Source organism: Drosophila arizonae, chromosome 2 (assembly GCF_054131065.1).
Source record: "Drosophila arizonae isolate 15081-1271.41 chromosome 2, UAZ_ARI_1.0, whole genome shotgun sequence".
NCBI lineage: Eukaryota > Metazoa > Arthropoda > Insecta > Diptera > Drosophilidae > Drosophila > Drosophila arizonae.
The window spans coordinates 1,263,234-1,284,196 of NC_142922.1; the positions used below are offsets into that span (position 1 = coordinate 1,263,234).

Consider the following 20,963-nt stretch of genomic DNA (forward strand, 5'->3'; position numbering starts at 1 on the left):
GTAGGCGTGGCAAGCGTAGCCATACAAACTGCGCAAATGCACGAAAATATGCTTCGCCATAGACGTGTGAGAAATAATATTTTGCTCTGCCCTCAAAAGCCATAAAATTTCATAATTTATAAAACTTGAATATCTAACACAAAAAATGGCTTAAACAGCCTACGTATGTGTACTCCTCTGGCGCTGCTTCTTCTTCTCCTCTCGGCCAACAATTGTGTGCATAAATTTGCTGCACTTTTCACACTCGAATTGCATCTTTATTGCTCTGACCGAGCAGAGCAGACGAAATATGTGAACAGGTGAACATTTCATATGCAGGTAAGCCGCATGGAGCGTCCATTCATTCATGGCCTAAAAGTTGATTGAACACGAAATAGTTCTAATTGTAGCTCTAAATTGTAATCAAAAATTTAGTTTTTCATATTTACAAATAGAACTTGGGACAGGTAAGAGTCTAGTCGATAGATAATGCTCGACTATGCGATACTGTGAATCCTGCATAGAGCTGATATTCTAATCATTCTACTTATTCTTCTTATATACTTGAAGTCACATATATACACATATACACATGTACAACGGTTAGACGTGAGCTTCACTATGAGAAGGTGTTGTTTCTTCCGTTTCTTCGCAATTATACGATGCTTGTTTGTAGCAAGCCCCAATAACTTCAAAAAGAGAGAGAGGGAGAGAGAGAGAGAGACAGACAGAGAGAGATAGAGAGGAAGAGAGAGAGAGGGAGAGAGAGAGAGACAGGCAGAGAGATATAGAGAGGGTGAGAGAGAGAGAGAGAGAGAAAGACAGACAGATAAAGAGAGAGAGAGAGAGAGAGACAGAGGGCAAGTTATCGAGAAATTATATAAGCGTTTGCTGTATATAACATCGTCAAAGGCTATTCAGTCTCAAATTCCGACTGCCCTGGTTAGCTTACTGACTTTCGTCTGTTTCTTCGTTCTTAACAAGTTCTGGGATAACGTCGTTTCTATAGCCTATAGTATATAGGGCAACAATTGCTTAGGAATTGCCAGGTGAAATACGTAAGATTCAAAATCAAAGTGTAAACCATCTCGGAAGTCAAGCTTTCTGGTCAGAAAACTCGTCTACGGTATATGTATATAATATACAATATATCAAAAATACATAATAATGAATCATCAAATGGCAAATCATATTATTTTACCACTCTAAGCTTATAGATATGGTTAAGCATCTGCTGAAATATTATTGCAAATAATATCACTCTAGCTTGGTCTCTTTATATTTCGGCTATTCACCTGCTATAGACTTTGATTCAATATTTATTAAAATATATTTAGTATTTAGATAAATATATTTGGGAACTTGAGTTCCACACATTTTCAGTATATTAAGAGCACAGTAAATATTCGGAAATTGTCTTCCGTAAATAGGCTCACAGCTCGCCTGGTCCAGCTCAAAATGTATTCTACTTTACATATGTCAAGGACTTACCCAACTGCTGTTTACCTCATTCACTAAATTGGTAAATTTCTATTTATTTTGCCTGTGGGGAGATCCCATTGAGCACTTTATGCAGTTTACTGAATACATATTTTCGGCTCACATTTATTTAGCATAACAAGAATAAAATAGAAATGCTGTCCAGCAAGAATTTCGTCTTCTATCATTTGTCTTTAAACCCGAAGCCAAACGCAGACAGAAAAACATTTCTCTGCTCATGGCTGGGAGATTTTGTTTATTGCATTGCGCTTTTAATTGATTTTCAATTCGTTCCCTTTTATTTCATTTTATTTTATTTTATTTTGTGGCTTTTTTCAGGGCGGTTAAAAGTTTCGGCTTGCGAAGAACTAAACTCGAATGTAAGTGAGACAAGTGAGAGAAAAAGTGAGAGGAGGAGGAGCTTCACGACTGTCAGATATTCTGAGCTCAGTACGGAGCTAAACTCACAGTCATGCTAGGCATTTTCTATAAATACATACATATACACACACACAAGCGTATGTAAGTGCAGAGCTAACTGTGCTATTGTGTGTGCCGGTCTCTGAGCTAAGAGACCTTGGGTCCTAGATGAACGATCCGAGTGGCATTTTCAGAGCTGAATGATGATATGGGAAAGTGTCAGTGTACTAAATATTAAGCCTCCACTACGAAAACTACGTGTATTTTGGAGTAAATGCAGGGCTGTAGACAAGCTATTCATGACAAAAACTTAAACAGCGAATTCAATGACTCTATCACTTAAAGTCTTCTAATATTAACATAAAACCCTATTCATAATGTCCGTTTTCACAGAGAAGAGAGATATCGCTTAAAAGGATAGGCAAACGATCAGGTAAACAGCTCAACACATCCTTACCGATTCAGCTCGTGTACTCGATGAAGGATCTATGTAAATGATACTCGATATGGCGCCGTATGACTCCTGCTATTCGTAAAAATTGCATTTGGCGATAAAAGGAAAAGATTTTGCGTCCGTCGAGGCCATCCATGGACATCCTGAAGGACATTCAAGGACGCGCAACAAACCAAAACACTGTTTCGTAGTATATCGAGGCGGCAACGGAATATTTGAAAGAAATAAACAGAAGTGTCACAGCACAAAGGTTCTGTCGTTTTTATTTTAGCCCAATCTCGATTATTGTGGAACGTACCTCGTTTATATATGCATATAAATTCAAGCACCTTCCACTATATTTTCTCGACTTTGCTGCTTTGCACTTAAACACAGAATCAAGAAATTTTCATTAAGTAATATATATGGCATATTAAGACTGATTGGCTTTGCTTATGTCTCTAATAGAACCGAACATATTGTATATACAAATATTGTTTCCGACATACTCATATAATTTCAAGTGCTGAGACAACGTGAATTTGCAAGATTTGGAAAAGTTTGCTTTGGTTTGCAGCGCTGAAAGCAAAGCAAATTACATTCTCCTCTGTCTTAAATGGAAACATGTATGTGGGAGTAGGTAGGAGGCGTGGCTAAGTCTCCTTCCATTGCGGTTAGTGGCTTTCAGCTGAGATTTCTTTCAGCTAAAAGCGTTTGTACTCAAAGGAGTTAAGTGAACAGCTCGCAAAGTGCATCGAATCAGAGAGACAGACAGAGAAAGGGAGAGAAAGGGAGAGAAAGGGAGAGAAAGAGAGCGCACTTTACATTGTCTGCGGCTGCCTCGGCTTTGAGAGTTTTGAGCGCAAATTGCATTTCGGCTTGCATCAACGGTATTTCTAGGACTGGGAGTACCTGAATAACGTTTTCTCTGCACACCTGTAGATATGCTTGAACACTCGCGCCAGCTTAAAGGACTTCCTTGTGCAGCGGGAGATGCGCTGTCGCGCCATATCGATGAAGTCGGTGCAGTTCAAGAAGCCGGTCAGCTCATCGACGAACACGGTGAAAATGATATCGATGATGTGCGCGGAGAGAGGCACTCCCACGATGACATCCGAAATGTGCTTGAATGTCCTGCGGGAGACGCCCGCGCCGGCTAGGATGTGGTAGCTGAGTGCCGTCTGAATGACCGGCAGGTGCTGAATGAACTTGAAGAAGGACATGAACTCCTCGAGCGTGACCCCACGCCGGTTGTCCTTGTACCTCGCATAGGTGCGCTGCAGTATCTCCTTCTTCCGATGTCCGGGAATCCTGGCGTATGCGAGCAACAAGTTGGCGAAGCGCATCTCGCTTATCCTGCTCGCCGATTCATCTGTCATTTCGCCTTGCGTTTTCCTCGGCTTCCGTTTCAGCGTATTGAACTCGATCTGAATGATGTCGTGGAACAGCTGCCGCTTGAACCTGAGAAGGCTGTCCAGGCTCAGCTTCTGGTCGAGATCGGGACCGAACAAATAACGCTTCGCAGAAGTTTTGATCTTCATGCGGCCGTCCGAAGCGCCAAACAGCAGGAGGCTCATATCGTTCTTGTCGAGCATCTGCTTGCCCTCGCTGTCGAGCAACTCGAAGCCCATCTCGAAATACCGTTCGGACAGCACCACCAGCTGCAGCAGGTACAGGAAGTCCGAGTACGTGAGCATGCCATCGGGCCGCAGCTTGTAGAATATGCTGTCCCTGGATACGCCCCGGATAACGAGCTTCTGCATAGAGTCCTTATGCATTTTGAAGAAGTTGTTGAGGCCCAAGCCTTCCGGCTGCATCCAGCTGGGCGACATCGAGCGCACAAAGTCCTTGGGCGTCATATAGACAATCCATTTGCCGGCGTCACTCCTCACCTTGATTGTGGCAAAGTAGCAAAATATCTTCTTGTGCGTCGAGTGCGATCGCAGCTGATTCTCGTAGTCCCGTATTGTCAGAGACCGGAAACGGAAATGGCTTGAGTCGTGACTAGCCTCTGCACTCAGCGATAGCAAGCTTTTCCAATTCTGTAAAAGCATGTTCGCCCTCTTGCCCCTCCTCCTTGGCAGTGGCTCCTCTTGGCGGTTGCCCGCATCGCTGCTTGCCTCTATGAGGCTTCTAGGCCAATTCAGGCAATCGGCTGTAATTAGTAGCATATAAAACTTGAGGGCATGGAGACGTTCTTTCGCTACTCGCCAATTGCTGCCACGTTGATTCGTCCATTTCCGTAGAATTGATTTGCATGTCACTCTCATAATACTGCCTCGGGCTTGTATCCCAACAATTTTGAATTTGACATCGATTTCAAATAACTTTTCCATTGAGGTATTTCAGCTAGCCTGCTACTATATAAGAGTTCTTTAAACTTTAGCCGACAAAGGGGAGAGAGAGAGAGAGAGAGAGTTGATATAGTATATTCACTGTCTATCTACTACTGTACTGTAGGGGTGTACTGTACTGTACTCTCGTTTTGCTTCTGTCGATCATATGTCTACTCATTCATCCGGCCATGCCTCCATTCCTAACTTTGTCTGTCCATCCATCTATCTATGAAGCGAATCGTATATTTGCTTGTCCGGCTGTCTATCCATCCATCATTCCCTACTTTCCCTTTTATAGGCTCGTTACTTTGTTCATCTATCAATCCGCCCGTTCTAACTTGCCTCTTCGTTCTTTCATGCCTCCATTCCTTTCTTTTTGTCAGTTACTATGTTTATATGTCTCTTTATCCGTTCAACCAAGTATCTTCCTTCACTCAACCTGTTCTTCTGATCGTACATATATCAATAGGTTTGTCCGGAATGATTGGGCGGATTCCATGCTGTTATTTCTCTGACTATGTGTATGAAATGGTTGAGCTGGGAATGTTTCAGGGCGCTGTCAAGTTTGAGATCATCGATAACTTTTCCTGCCTAGATTATATTATAAATCTTAGGATCTATAACAAATATTTTTAGATAAATGTATATTTCAGTTTTCAACATTTATTATAATCTTACTATCAAAGTGTATTCTTACATGTTTAGATTTAAGTACTCACGCCACTCTCATCACTTTGAATATTAATTCATTTATTTTGTTCCCACTTTCGCTTAGAAAGGCCTATGACAGTTCACTATTCTTTGTAGATAATACCATATCCCATACATACATGTCTCATATGGGCACCCATACCACTTCCTATACCTGCTTCCCTGTCGATTTCAGATATGCATAACAATGCTGAAAATTAGCGAGGTAGAACGGCATGAAAAAATGTCATGCTCCCACATGTATTGTATATTGTTAATACGTGCCAGAAACATTCGCACTTGTTTGTTTAGTTGATTGCAAAACACATTGTGAACAAACCGCCAGGAGCTGTGTGATTTTTCTCCTCACATAAGCCTAAATGGATGGATAATGGAGGCGGATTGAATCGCTTGGCACACGTGCAGGTGAAGGGCTACTTTGCGGAAAGTTCAAAATTAATGAACTACAAAAGACGCTGATTTGCATATGCAAATCCGGAAGCATTTGTGCTATGTAGTGCGGCTGGCAGATGAGCTGAGATGAAAGATTTGTCAACTGCAGCACCGTCAACCAGACAGCTGACAGTGTGAATGGGTCTAATTTGATGAATGCTCTGTTTAAGGGCATGTGTGGAGCTGTGCAGGGCTTATTTTCAAACTGTCTCTCGATTGAGTTGAATTACTTTAACGGGTGCTGGGAGTGGGCGAGTTGAACGGATCGTGCATGTGTGAGAAATACAAGAATAAGGCCAGGCATTGGTATGCCCCGATGCATACTAGGGATCAGGACAAATTCATTTTAACTGATAAATAAGTGAGAGTTTGAGGGAGATTGAGTATCTATATTATTATTGGTAATCTAGTCTGTTTAGCCATTCTTCCGCTAACCTAGCTATCCGTTCGTCATTCTGTGCATCCTTCCGTCTGTCTGTTATTCCGTTCTTCTGTCAACTCTCTCATCTGTTCGTCTTTATGTCCCTCTGTCGATCCGTTTGCTCGTCTTTTCGTTCATCAGCCCGTATGTCCGTCCGTCCATCTTTCGATGCTTCTGTCTATGTGTTCTTCCGTCTGTCGATACGTCTGGCCATCCTCGAAGAGCTAGGGAATTGTATATATGGGTAGCTTTAAAAAAAAAAAAAAAAAAAAAAACAAAATTTGTTTCCATAAAACATCGATAATTATCGATATTCCAAGTTTCTTTTGGGCATGTAATCGAATGTTTTAATTGCTACAGTCTCTAAATTTAGGTTAAGATTTTCCAGCTCGCTCACTCCTTTCATTGTCAAGGCATTGGTTTACGCCTTGGCAATCCTGTTTGGAAGCAACAAAGCTCTCAAGTATCTGTTCATCTGTTTTTAGTTTGAGCTACCGTACTTTTATCACTTGAGCATACGTGCTGAAGCCACACACAGGCTTGAGTACATTTAATCCTCGCCTGGAAAAAAAATTTATATATAAATATTTATTTTTTCACACTTTTGCTCTAACAAATTTCACCGTAGTCTTGCATGTATGTGTGTGTGTGTTTGCGTGCTTTGTGTCTGGCATTGTTGACAGCTTAAGATTTTGATAAGTCATTCAAAAGTGTGTCTATAAGCACTCAAACTTTCAAGTGGCATTCACTCGGCTGCTGTGGACTGACAAAAGACTCTTTCCGACTTTTCCAGCGACTGCTGATGTCTTTAGCCAATCGACACTCTGGGCGCCGGCTCTATGATTTCCACTTGCCTTCATGCTTCGCCCCTTTATTTCCCTTTTTAATTTGTTTGAATATTAGTTGCAAAGGGAATTATTGAAATTTGAGTGGACTTCAAAGAAGCCAAAGCCGATTGCACAAAATTGAATTAAAAGACAATGTGCAAAGCGAACGACGACGACGACGACGACGACGAACGGCGAACTGGGGCGCATCCCCATCGCCTTGCAGCCGGGCACAAAGCGTGATTTATGTGACTTATGTGCTGGCTTAGTCCCAGTCCAGCAGCACCAATAGAAGCAGCAGCAGCAGCAGAAGCAGCAGCAACGGCAGCATGTTTGCCAAATCCTCCAAAAATTATACATACATATTGAATCGACCCTTGCCGCGAACTTATCTAGAAGCAACCCCAAAACAGCTTGTGCATATGAAACAAATATCGTTTGTTAAATGCGTTGTAAATATGTTTTTTTTTTTTTTTTCCTTTTTAGCTGTTTGTAGACGCAAAAGTTATTCGCATAGGGGGATCACAGACTTGACAATTGGCAACGATTTCATAAGACTCTATAGACGTAGTACTTTCTTATCAAAATAATTAAATATGGAGAACACTTAATATATTAAGTCTGAGCAGTTTTTATAGTAAAGGGACATTCATTCGGTGGATAAAAAACTATGTTATATTAAGTATATATTAAGGAAATAGCTTTCTAGAGTTGCTTTGGATAGCAGATGGGACGGTGGAATTCCCATGAATTGTGGAAGATTGAAGTTGATTTATGGGCGAGGATCGGAAGATCGAAGACACTATGTGGAGCTAACTTGCCTTTGGGACTACACCTGAAAAGAATTAGTATTAGATCTGAAACGTATTTAATGTTTCTTACCTTAACATACGGAAGACTATTCATATACAACTGGCATATATGATTAAATTGTAGTTGTAAAAGGATGGATCTTAGAGATATAAGTCATATGAAAATATTCCTGATATCTGCAGAAAATTAACTGAACAACATGTAGAGTCTAGAGATATATAAGTGATTCTATAGATAGCGTTTATCTGCTTATTATATGCAGCTTATAAAAGGATCTTTATAGTGATATGGATGCCACGATATCACTGTAAACTTTCACTACTACTATCATTTCATTCTATTGTAGATGTGAACATCTTTTGTAATCAGGAGAAAGGATATGCGATTGTGGTAGATAAACAAATATTGATAAGGGAGGAGGGTAGACCTCACCCAAATAATTTCCACATTTATTACTCTTCACTGCTTAGTTTGATATAGTGTGTTAAATGCTTTTGGCAGCGCATCTATTAGTCGTCTATATTTCACTTTTGACATAGAATCGACTCTCGGGCATCTTTCATGCGCAAAATTTGTTGCTCCAATGGACACTGGTGGTAAGCGAAGTCTCTGTTGGTGCGGCACTCGCTTGGGCTCGTGGTAATAATTCTAGATTTATGAAAATTGTTTTCCCGTTAATGTTTACTATGTTTTCGACATTTTTATTGTTGTTGGTCTGGTCTGGTCTGGGCTCGCTCGTTCGCTGGCTGGTTACACAGAGAGTGAGTGAGAGAGAGAGAGAGAGAGAAGGGCAGCATTCGCACGCCGAAAATAAGCAAAGTGAATTGAATTTCGGGGCCACGGCGATAGCTAAAAATAAGTGAGTAGCTTGCAGACGGGTATGACTGACTGTCTAATGCACAATAGCCATGGCAAAACTCTGCTCATAAGAGAAGCGACGAGAATGTGAGAGACTTTTCAGCTGAGGGGAAATTTCTAAAACCTCAGCTTGAGTCAGAGAGCCAATATGCTCGCTCAAATTTGTGAATGGGCATAGAAACTGTGTGCAGCAGCCACTCAGCACACCCCAGAATTTGAAAATCACAAATAGCTGACCTTATATTTTGACTACACCCACACGCGTGTGTGTGTGTGTGTGTATGTGTGTGTGTGCGATTGGGAGCTGAAAAAGCCGAAATACTGCGAGTGAGTGAAATGTATTTGGAACACTTTGCTCATTGCGGAGCTGTAATATGAAACTTTTCGGCTTGAGTTTTGTTTTCTTGAAAGGGTTGCGCATTGCACGCATAAATCGTGAGCCCCCACTGGGGCTGAGCAGGCCAAGTTTTGAGTTTATGGCGCGTGAGCAGTTAAATCGAGACGAGTTGCCATTGACATTAATCGAGGCGGCTCTCTGTTTCCTAGCTGCAATCGAGCCATTTACTGTTCTTAGCCATTGACAGCCAAATACCTATTGATGAATGAGCAGGCGGAGCAGCTCGGACTGCCATAAATAATCAGTTCCGCTTCGGAATCAGCATGCATTTGAATTGAATGATGGATTGGGTGTAAGTGGGCCTGAATGCTCGAATTACACATTTGGATAACGGCACTTTTGGCAACATTCGGTCAGCTATGAATAATTGTTGCGAATGTAAGTGGACAACAACTGGAGTCTGATATCAGAAAGACATCTCAAACAGCTGCAATGCATCGAGTAGACTGCAGACTATTTAGAAATTTTTGACCTAAATTGATTTAATTTTAAGTTTTCCTTATAATTTTGTATATTACTCGAACTCTGTCACTCTTAACTACTTAAAAAATGTCATTATATGTTAAGAAGCAGCTGTATAGATTAGCATTGCAAGATTTTCTCATTTTTTGTAACTTTTGACTCGATCTCGTTTCTCTATCTTATGGATCTACGACTAAACATAGCATACGTATATTTCAAATGATTTTAGAACTGAATATCTTTTTGACTATTTACTGTTACATTTGCATTCGTTTTACGATTTCTCCAATACTCCTCTATCTCTTTGATGGTAGTTTGCATCAGCCTAGCTCGGTTGGTATTTGGACGATTTCCAAGTAAAATACCATTTCGGATACTATGAATCAAGACACTCGATGGATAATAAATTATTTTCAATTGATTCAATAAATCCATACATAATAATTTAAGTTGATATCGAACCCTATTGGATAATAATAAAAACTAAGTCAAACGTAATTAGTTTTCATGTTGTTACCATAATGATTCCCTTTAAATTTGGTGCCTAGCTAAGTGATGCTTTAGTAAGATTTTCAATAAGAAAACACACAATTCCAAGCACCCACTTGAACAGCGTATCTCGTCGTCTATCAAGGCCAACGTACACAAGTCACACGTCTTTTATATTTGGGCGACGGTTAATACATTCAAATGCCGCAGTCTGAGGCGAGTTACGACCGCAATCTGTTTGCAATGTCAATTGGTGAAGTGAATTTAGTTTTGTCGCCTAGCCCCAAGCCAAGCGCCAAGCGCCGGGCGTCAGGCGCTTGCGAATGCAAATCAAACTTGAAGCATTTGCATACATCGAACCATTCCGGCAGCCGTTCTTTCCGTTTGACCGTATCGAGTACGGAGTGTAAAGACTCCGTCCGTCCGGCAGTCTGTCACTCTGACATTCTCTCTCTGTCAGTCCGTCCGCCTGCCTGTCTGTTTGTTGAGTTGGCCTCGGGGGGAAATATCTCATATTGATTTGACTTTTTTTTTCTCTACTTTTGCACTTCCGTTTCCGCTGTTTGCGCAAATTGTAATATTGTCTTAGCGTGGCATAACTTTATTTTGATATTATTTAATTTTTAATTATTTCATGCGCATGCCGGAAACACAGTAGCGTATGAATGGCTCTCGCAAGGGAAGCTCCACAAGCCAGCTGCCCCAGGCCACTTCGCATTTACGGTTCTACAGAAATAGACGCGGACCATGGGGAAAATCAGCTATGCGAATTCAGCGATGTGAAGGAGAGCATATTTGGCATGGGGCAATTGTGCTTGAGAACTGAAATTTAAGAGTGATCCCTACTACCCCAAGTTCCCTCTCAGTTGTACAATTAATAATTCCTTGTCTTTTCACTGATCTTTAAAGATCATTATTCAAATCATACAAAATATCCATGCTTGATGGAATTCAACTGTCTGATATCGAGTTGGTCTAGTTGCCTGTGCCAACGACTTTAACTTGGCCAAGAAGAAGAAGAAGAAGAAGAAGAAGGTAGTTGCTTCCGTTTTGCAGCTCTCACGTTTCCATGTTGCGTTTATATTTATGCAGCTTACGTGTCGTAGCCGTTTCAGCTATGCCTTTTGCTCTCGACTTCCCGGCCAAGCTGTGCCAAAAAAGGCGAAAGGCGTAACAGATGACATAGGACAGGGGAGAGAGGAGAGACAGGAGGGAGAGGAGGGACAGCCCAGAGTAAGGAACAACATTTGTCATATTTGGCAAGACGGTAACTACTTCCGTGTGTTGTGCTGCTGCTCGAATGTCTGGCGAGTGCATTTTCTTCGATTGCAGCACGTCGTCGCCGTCTTCCCCTGAAGAAAATGTTGATTTCTGGTGACCTGAAAAACACCTGCAGAAAGAAAGACCTTTGGCTGGGTAAGGACACAGCCAGCCAGCCAGCCAGCCCGCCCGCCCGTACGCACAGCAAATTAAATTTAAACAGCTGAGACGTGCAAAGTCGTTTGACTGCAGCATTTGCCAATGTTGTGAAATTGCCCGGAAAGTTATTCGCTTAAATTTGCCAATAAACAGGCAGCCCGAGTGAGAGATAGGGGGGATGAGGATGAGAGGAAGCCCGAGAGATAGGGCGCATGCACATCGTTTTATGCAGCAAATGAGAGTTCACTCGCATTTAATACGTCTAGTCATCAGGCGCTGCCAACAAAGTTGCCGCAAATGTTTGGTTTCCAGGGCCGTGGACATGGTTAGAGCGCATGGATAGATGGATGGATAGATAGATCTGCTGCCTACGTTAATAAATTTTATATATTTTACCGAAAACTCTTTGCTGACAGATTGTGGATACGCTGAGTTAGCGGGGAGGGTAGATGAGGTAAGGTAAAATGAGGTTAGGTACGGCAAGGTAAGGTATACTAAGCTGAGGCGAGCTAAGGTAGAGGAGAGATATGCTGAGGTAAGCAGATGAAATGTAATGCAAGCCAAGGCAAGGTGAGTTCTTCTATCTGCAGGTAAGTTTAGGCAAAGTCTCCCACCCACAACGCCATAGATAAATTGCCGTCGTTTGCCATTTATAATTGTCAGGCGGCAGATGAACGTAAATTCTTTATGGCTTCCCGGATGGCCTAGAAGTGACTTTATATATTGCATGAAAGGAAAGTATAGGCTCTGTGACGCTAAAAACTGGACAAGAAAAGCTCATCAAATGAAATTCGAATTCATTATTAATCATCGAATTCGACAGAAGTCACGCAAATGTTGCAGGATTATTGATTGTGAATTGATTTTTTTTCTAATTGGAAGTGGCAATCAATCTGTAATTCAATTTTGTAATTCGCTGTAAATATTTTGTATTGCATATAATGATGTTTGGCGAAATAAGTCTATAGGAGTATCAATGCTAGATCGACCTTCGCTTCACTTTTATGTTACCGATGTCATCTTTAGCGAAATAATCAAAAAGTCGATGTAGTTATACAAACTGAACTTCAATTCACATTTCAGAAACTCTTGAATTCCATGCGAGTTTTTGTAGAGCTCAGTCAACTTCAGTTACTTTGATGGGCGTGTTTTGACTCGTCTGAATGCCTTCTATTAGGCTGCCCAGAGTGCACCACTGCTGAGATCAACAAAACATTTTCGCGCTGCCATACACCATGTTTCCATCCATCCATCCATCCATCCATCCATCCATCTAGTCGTGGCTTTGTTGCGATGTTGGCTAACAACAATTTTTTGCTCCTGGCAACTTACAAAAACTGTGTACAGCCTTCACGGCCTGAAGCCATGCCCAGAGACAGCCTTTGGGCTGATGCTCGTTCACAAAGTGAGTTTTAGCATTGTATGATTCTCTGTTGGTGCGTGGGTCCATCTGGTAGTCAGTTTGTTTATTTGCAGGCTGGAAAGTGTTGGCTGAGAAAAGATACTCTGTTGTTCTGTCTGATGAAATTCTAAAACCCTTCTTTTTTGGGGATCTAATACTATGCTAGCCAATAGGCAATTGGGGCTAGGTTTTTGAATAACAGAAGGAAGTATTAGCTATGTAGAATACTGCATACATGTCAATAAGTCAATGCATAACTGTGAAAAGGGGCGTTGCGAGGCTGTCGATAAATTTATATACGGAATCGGGCTAATCATTATTCTGAAAAGGACAAAAGACAGTTTCTTAAGAGCCCTTAAGAGCTAAGCTAAAACTTTTTCTCCTACCTCAAACCTAGTCTCTCACGCCCCGCCGGCAAAACTTCGGACACAGTTGACACAAAGTGCTGTATCCGGTAGCACTAATTTCCTCATTGTGTCAATAAATAAGTTTTAATTGAACTTTTAGCAGTAATTAATGAAAAGAATCAATAAAATTTATTATTTATTTTAGCTGGCGCTTGATTGTTTTCCGAATGTCGAAGGCGCCGTGATTGAGCCGCATTTTTGTGTTTTTAATTAATTTTTCAATTTTTGTCGGTCTATTTACATGTTTGCAGCCGAATTGTTTGCTCGTGGTTCGCGGGCAAAGGTGGTTCGCTCGTCATTTGGCATTTTGCGCGTCAATTCAATTGCAGTCGCAATTGAATTGAATTCACAATTTCATTGTTTATGCATTATTTATTTAGTGGTTTATTTCATTGTGGTCAATTGCAATTGCTATAAAAGGCAGCAGCAGCGTGAAACAACGGGACGAGATAGGAAATATTGAACAATAATAGCACAAGTCAACAGAGTTATGATTATGCCGGTATTAGCATATTTTTAGAGCAAAATAAGTATAATAATATCTATACTCAACTGAAATTATTGGACAAATGTTTACCTGTATTACCTCAATACTTGTTATTTAACTACAACATTTTTAATATCTCTCTTTATCAGCAAGATCTCGATTGTTAAGGAATTACGATTGGCCTCATATATAAATATGTTCGCACCTTCAATTCAATTGGCAGATCCCTTCATACTAAAGACATTGCTTCTCGTCTTACACACTTGCACACATTTATATTTGTCTTCTTCTTTCAATCGTAAGTATGCATTGCACTGAGCTTGCAGCTCTGTCACTCAAGCTCTGTTCCGCTCACACAGCTGCCATACTCCCGGCACCGCTTGTTAACGATTTTGATTGGCTCACGCATGATCACAAACTCTAGCTCTTCTTCTTTCTATCGTGCAGACTGGGCGCATCGGCTTAGACTCCCGCTACTTTTCGGCTCTGCTCTTCCACACATGATTGGCTTATATAATTAGCTCATATTTTACTCACACTTTGATACAGACTCTTAAAACGATGATTCTTCTTCTTTCCATCGTGCACTCTTTATGTTGTCACTTAACAGCTTGGCTCATGCAGCTGGCATACTCCAGGAGCCGCAAGCTAATGATTTTGATTGGCTCACTTATTCTAACTCTTCTTCTTTCAATCGTGTAGACTCAGCGACACTTCGACTTGGATTTCTGCTCCTACACACATGTTCAGCATTTGATTGGCTGTAACAATTAGCTCACTCTCTGATACTTTGAGTGACAAATCTTCATCGTTCAATCGTGCAGGCTCATTGAGTCGACTTCTTTCTGTCTTCCTCTTATACATACGCGCCTTCTGTGAGCTAGCAACATGTTCGATTGGCTGATCAGATTCGTAATCATAGGCTAATTGAAAAACCCTGTTGGGCTGTGTAAGCGCTATGACCCAGCCGCAATTTGCAATGTCACATGGAAGAGAAGAGGCTATGTGGGTTTGGTTGCTCAATCAAAGCACAGCGAACTGGTTTTTCAAATTTAATTGCAAACCAAAACCAAAATGAAGTTTTTGGCTAGCTAATCGCATGCTTAATGCATGGCTACTGTTATGGTGTGTGAATGGAAATTTTCAATTAATATTGAGTTAACTGATGCAGTTGGGGCAGTTTGAGCCACAGAATGTCCGCTTCGGGCACCTGAGAAACTCCGAATCATCCAGCCAGGGTTATGAGCCAAAGTGCTTTGCCTCAGGGCACTGTCCTCTTCCCTCTGCCTCTCTGCCTCTCTCCCTCGCTCATCCTCTCTCAGTTCATCTGTACGTTCGTATGGAGCAGCTGCTTTTTGAATTTTGGTGTTTAGCTTTTAGCGCCTAAAACTATGCTTTAGTGGTCAAGTGGAACAAACAATATGAGAAGCAATAGAACGACATAGCCAACAGATGCCGGCAGAAACGAAAGTCGTAAAACAAGCAACAGCACGACTTACAGATTCCTCGCTTTAAGCGCAAAATGAGGGTGGGGCAATAGGAAATTGAGTTGAAAATGGTTAGCGTAGATAGTGTAGATATCAGAAATATACTCCAAATATACTCCAAAAATCTAATTCATTTGATATGGAATAGCGAAAAATATCTCTTAACTTCATATATAATCTATTTCTAACAGATATTTCTTTATGAATTTAACAAAAACTTTACATGAGTTAACCAAGCTAACAAGTACATGCACCCATCATAGTAAAGCATTCCAGGGTATAACAATTGGGCTTGCACAGCCATCAAAAATGAGGCAACAAACAAGGCTCGTTGGCCCGCACCGTTGCCGTTTACAGAGTTCTATTAGAGTCGGAGTGGAGGCAGGCAGCCATGCAGGCTGGCGAGCGGATGGGGGCGGGCGGGTGTGGCAGGACAACAAGCTTTCAGCCAGCCTGTGCCAGGCTAATGGAGGGCTCACGTCTGGTCATTTGCAACATAGTTCATGTGCTGGACAATGCTTTTTGCACTCAATGAGGAACGCAGTTGTGTGCATGTGTTCTGTGCTTTCTGTTTATCTGTACAGCAGATAGAGCGAGAGCGAGAGAGAGAGAGAGGGAGACGTAGAGGTAGTCTGCGGTTATGTTTGTTGTGGATTGGGCAAAAGAACCAGGCGATACGAGTATGACTTTTGGTAATTCCGCTTTAATATGACATTCAAATTAATAAACTTCAGCATTCGTGCTGACATTTAATGAGTATATGACATTCAATTGGTATTTAAATGATGTTTGAATTGACTGTATTTAGTATGATGCTACTTCCAGGCTACTGAGCTGGTAGGCGCATAATTTACAGGTTGATTATATAAGATATAGATATACATATATGAAAGAAAATAGCAAAAAAAAAAATTGATTTCAAGCTGATTTGCCTGGAAGTAGCATCACACTAAATACAAGCTAATTTGAAGGCAAACCTATGCCATTATGTATGAGATGGCATGATTTGCATCGGTACACAGTTTTGAAGATGAAAGCAATTTATATGTTGACTCCAGCCGATTTCACATAGGTGAACAAAACCAAATTATATCAACATTTATCGAATGTTTGAATGTATGAATATATGAATGTATAAATGTATGAATGTATGAATATATGAATGTTTGAATGTATGAATGTATGAATGTTTGAATGTATGAATGTATGAATGTATGAATGTATGAATGTATGAATGTATGAATGTATGAATGAATGAATGTATGAATGTATGAATGTTTGAATGTATGAATATACGAATGCATGAATGTATGAATGCATGAATGTATGAATGTATGAATGTACGAATGTATGATTGTACGAATGTATGAATGTATGAATACATGAATGTATGAATGTGTGAACATATATGGCACAGATAAAGGCTCGAAAATTGTGTGTTGTCAGGACAACTCAAAGTCGGGCAGTTCCGGCTGAAGTACTCATAGTTGGTAAATTCCTTTTAAGCAGATAGTCTTTAAAGAAAAAAGAGCCGAAGGAGTCGGTGCAAGGCAAAGTGAAAAATAAATTGGAGAAGCAGTGAGAGTCGCAAGCATGGAGTCGATTGGCATGCACTCACGCCGATTCCCACAAGGATCTTTAGTGGCTGGGGCGGCTTCCTTGAGGAGAGTCAAGCGAGTGGCGTATGCAATCCGAATGGAATTCAAGTTCACACACATCGAGTCTTGAAGTTCTGTGGGCATTTGCGGCGATTAAGTAATAGAAGTTGGTTATAAAACTGCAATTTGGGCAAATTGAGTCTGTGCTGGGTGGCCGAACGCAAACACTCATAAAAAGTTAATTTCAAACTAATTGACTTTTTGGGGGTCGTCAGACAGATAATTTGAAAACAGAAAACGGAAAACAGCAAACGAAAAACAGAAAACAGAAAACAGAAAACGAAAGTCAAAAGCCTACGCAAAATGCAGTAAGGCCAATTTGAAATGGCCATATGAGGCATACGCTCGATGGCCATTGGCTCTGGCCATTGGCCAGCAGCCGAGTTCCATTTCCGCTCTGTCTGCTGGCGTGTTAATTGCATTTGCGTGTTGCAGACGCTGCTGCCAGGAGAGACTTTGTTTTTGTTTTTGTTTTTGCCCCTGGTTTCCTTTTTGGTTTTTGTTTTTTTGTTTTTCCTTCTCGTTCGAGGGGTCAACTGGCAAACAACATAGTAAAAGGCAATTGAGAGAGCGAGCAGCTAGCAAAACGGAAGTCACTTCCAGTACCGGAGAGTGTGTCGTCGAGAGGCTTTTCGGGCTGGTTTTTGGCAGTCTCTGATTGCCATGAGCCGTGTGAGACGGCCTTCCCTCTGAGCCCATTGCATTTGGATTTGTGCAGTGCCTGCTCTATGCATGTCTGTCTCTTCCGGCCTGGACTTCAGACTATGGCTCATTCTCGTAATTACCTACCAAATAGCGTCAATCTGCTAGCTAATGAAAGCCTTAAGTGCATGCGTAATGGCGTAATAATACCCTCGAGGCAGAGCAGCTAGCTGTCTATGTCACCAGCTCTCAGCATTAATGCACAGCAACTCACTTTCTCCCTGTCTCTGTCTCTGTCTCTGTCTCTCTCTGTCTTTATCTGTCACTGTCATCATTTGAGCTCCAAGGCTAAGGCATATCCTTGTTAGATGCATCGCTCAGCCCGTTACACAATGCAGGCGAGGTTTGCTTGGCTAATTAGTGCAGCAAAAGGTTCAAGTTTCAGTTTTTAGGCCAGCTAGCCAGCCGCAGTCTGGCCGTCCGACTGCCACCAATCAGGTATTCAGTGTCATAATTCAAATGTCTTACAATTCAGTTATTGGCTTTTGCAGGCCAGACAATGCAGGGATTAGGTTTCGAGTGCTTTTAATTGCTGCTGACTTAGGCATTGGCCGAGGTTTTCTGCAAAATGTTGAATTCCAATTCAATTGAAATCGCCTGCGAGCAGTTCGATTGAAATTGCTTCCATAAATAAATCAGCAAATGTTCTTTGATATACGTAAGTATCTATCATTGTATAAGCACATTTATGTGCTCTTTGCTCACTTTCAGCAAATGCCTCGCAAGTGACTTCAATTAGGAATTTATTGCTTTTCAATGTTTAAATCCTACTTCGCTGAGCTGCCTGCACTTTGTCTCTCGAGCTAACGTTACTTTCTTTTTGTTGCAATTTGTTCGAGTTTTCGTTTTAGAGATACCCTGTAATCCGCTGAAAATGTGTACGCATGGGATTGGGTATGATCTATCCAGGATTAAACGGTGAGCAGACTGAATCTAGTTAGAGCTAGAGCTTAAATCGATTTGTCTTTCACTTTTCTATTACTCCATCTGCTTGAATGCAGTTAACTCGAGATAACTACATGGCCAATAGGCCTGATATATGAACTGTATATTCTTCAGTACCTATTGTAATATACATTATTATTTTTTTCGGATAACTCATTAAATATTGTGAAAATGGATAAATATTACTTCGACTTTCGACATTTCAGCATAACTTGAAGACTATAAAGGTATCTACACTATATTTGGTATGTGTATTCCTTCATTAAGCATATAAGTACAAATTCTTGGTTTTTTGATACCTCCCGAGTTGAGAACTGGCTCAATTATTCATTTTTGAAACAAGAGTCCTGTACTTTGGTTATTACATACATTTGGCTATCGAATTTCTAATCTGAGAATTGGAACATGATCGTAGTTCTATATCCCAAGTTCACTGGGACTGTTTGTCATTACTAAGCTCATTTTAAGTATTAATTTTCGTTCATCTTAGTTCCATTAATCTGTTTCTTATAGTAGGCGTCAGCCAAAAGAACGAGCGCAGCTGCTTCATAAGGTTCCTCATCTTTTCTTTCTTTTCCATGTTTGCATCAGTTCAGCACGGTACCAGCACTTTGGGCATCTACTGGTCGAGCAGTGCCGCCAAGAGCGTTTTGTACCTGGCTTCCTTTTGATATCACACATACCAGTTACACACATATATCGCCGTTATACGCACACAATATCTCATTGATTGTCTGGCCGCGCCACGGTCGCCTTTGTGTCTTGGCAGATAGCAGCGGCTTCATCTGGCTGGCCAGCAGCGACCATTCATTTTGTCATTGCTTTGTCCTCCTCGCCGGCTCTGGGAAAACAATGCGTGGCTCCACCTTTTGCTTTTGCTTTTGCGCCGCTCTTATATCGGCAGTGCCAGTGCCAGTGCCAGTGCCGCGGGTCTTTAAAAGTTAAATGCCCAACCTGAGCTGGGAGCTGAGGTGATTTGGCAGAAAAGGAACAAAAAATAGAGCGAGGCAAAAGCAGATTCCATCATTTACATGGGCATGGAGTGAGTACAGCGATGATCGAAGACATCGATAATATTCCGTTCACGTATCGTAAAATATATTTATGCATGTGTATGTATGTATGCATGATAACAAGTGAAATGTTTGTGACGGAAGTCCGTGCGGTTAGGCAACTGCAGAGGTGAAGGCCCGCCATTAGCGCTTTGCAGCCTGTTTGGCTGTTTGGCTGTTCGGCTTTCGATCTGGCTCTCTGGTAATACGCCACAAAATTATGTTAATCAGCCGAAAATCCAAATTCCGATATACCAACGCTTTATACATATCTACGTATCGCAGGTAGCGCGCATTGGCGCTGTCATTTTATGTTAATCATACGCCACGTTGGGCGATAATAACGCGCCAAACAAGTAAACAAAATGAAATACGCGTGTCGCATGCCTAATAAATTTTATCAGCTCCACTAAGTCCCGCTGCTGGCATAGATACGAAACCAGAGCCAGAGCCAGCATCAGCATCGGCATCAGCATCAGCATCAGCAGCAGGGCCATGATGCTGCCATCCTGTTTAGCATTTGAATTGGCTCTCGAGCTGCAATTGGCAGTTGGCATAGCTGTGGCAGTGGCATGAGCCAGCCGTGTGCTGCAGCTAGGCCCAGTTTATTTGCATTAGCCACTGCAATTTGCCGGTGCTGCATTACAAAAGGTGCAAAGTCTTCAATTAGTAAAAAATACTTTGACATCTGATGCCGAGCATTGATTTTCTGTCCAACTCATATGAGATTATGCCTCTATTAGTCGGCATCAAAAGGCTTCCTTTCATTGGCTGCTGCAATTAAGACATCAAACTGTATTACATATCAATTTTGTACTCTTTTCAAATGGATAACGGGTTATGATAGAATTTTTCAAGAAGTTTGCAACAGAGCCAAAGAGAAGAAAATATTTTATATGTACTTGATAGGGATAAAGAGCTGAAATGATAGTCAACTGATAGTCCTATCTGTACGTGACTTCCTTATGCTTAAGCTCTGCTATCAAGGGGCCAAAATACTTGAAATACGAAAAATATATTTTTGTATATCGAAAGCTGCTTAAGGCTAGCATTTCAGCCTCGATAAATCTATTCAATTAAAATAAAACAGGTGTGTTAGGAGTGCCCCTTTATATGAATGTCTTATAAGCTAAAGACGCTTGAAATTTTATATAAATTGTAACAGTATACTTAGACAGTATAACCAGTTTCTTTTAATATTTTAAATCGTTTCTTTATAAGCAAAGTCAAGAATTCCACTGATATATTGAATATCTGAATATCATTTGAAGTACATTTTATATACTAGATATACCAAATTCAAGGGGTTTGCTTTTGAAAAGAACGCAATGATTAACAAGTAATACG

The 20,963-nt window shown here is 41.1% G+C and overlaps 1 protein-coding gene across 1 annotated transcript; it reads right to left on the reverse strand.

Annotated features, from left to right (window-relative positions):
• Positions 1 to 2,709: 2,709 nt before the first annotated feature.
• LOC108609837 (calcium uptake protein 1 homolog, mitochondrial) lies at positions 2,710 to 4,681 on the reverse strand. Its single transcript, XM_089461734.1, has 2 exons — positions 4,523 to 4,681; positions 2,710 to 4,466 (listed from the first exon to the last, which is right to left on the reverse strand). The coding sequence occupies exon 2, from the start codon at positions 4,363 to 4,365 to the stop codon at positions 3,208 to 3,210; it is 1,158 nt and encodes a 385-aa protein (XP_089317860.1). The 5' UTR covers positions 4,366 to 4,466; positions 4,523 to 4,681; the 3' UTR covers positions 2,710 to 3,207.
• Positions 4,682 to 20,963: the final 16,282 nt, after the last annotated feature.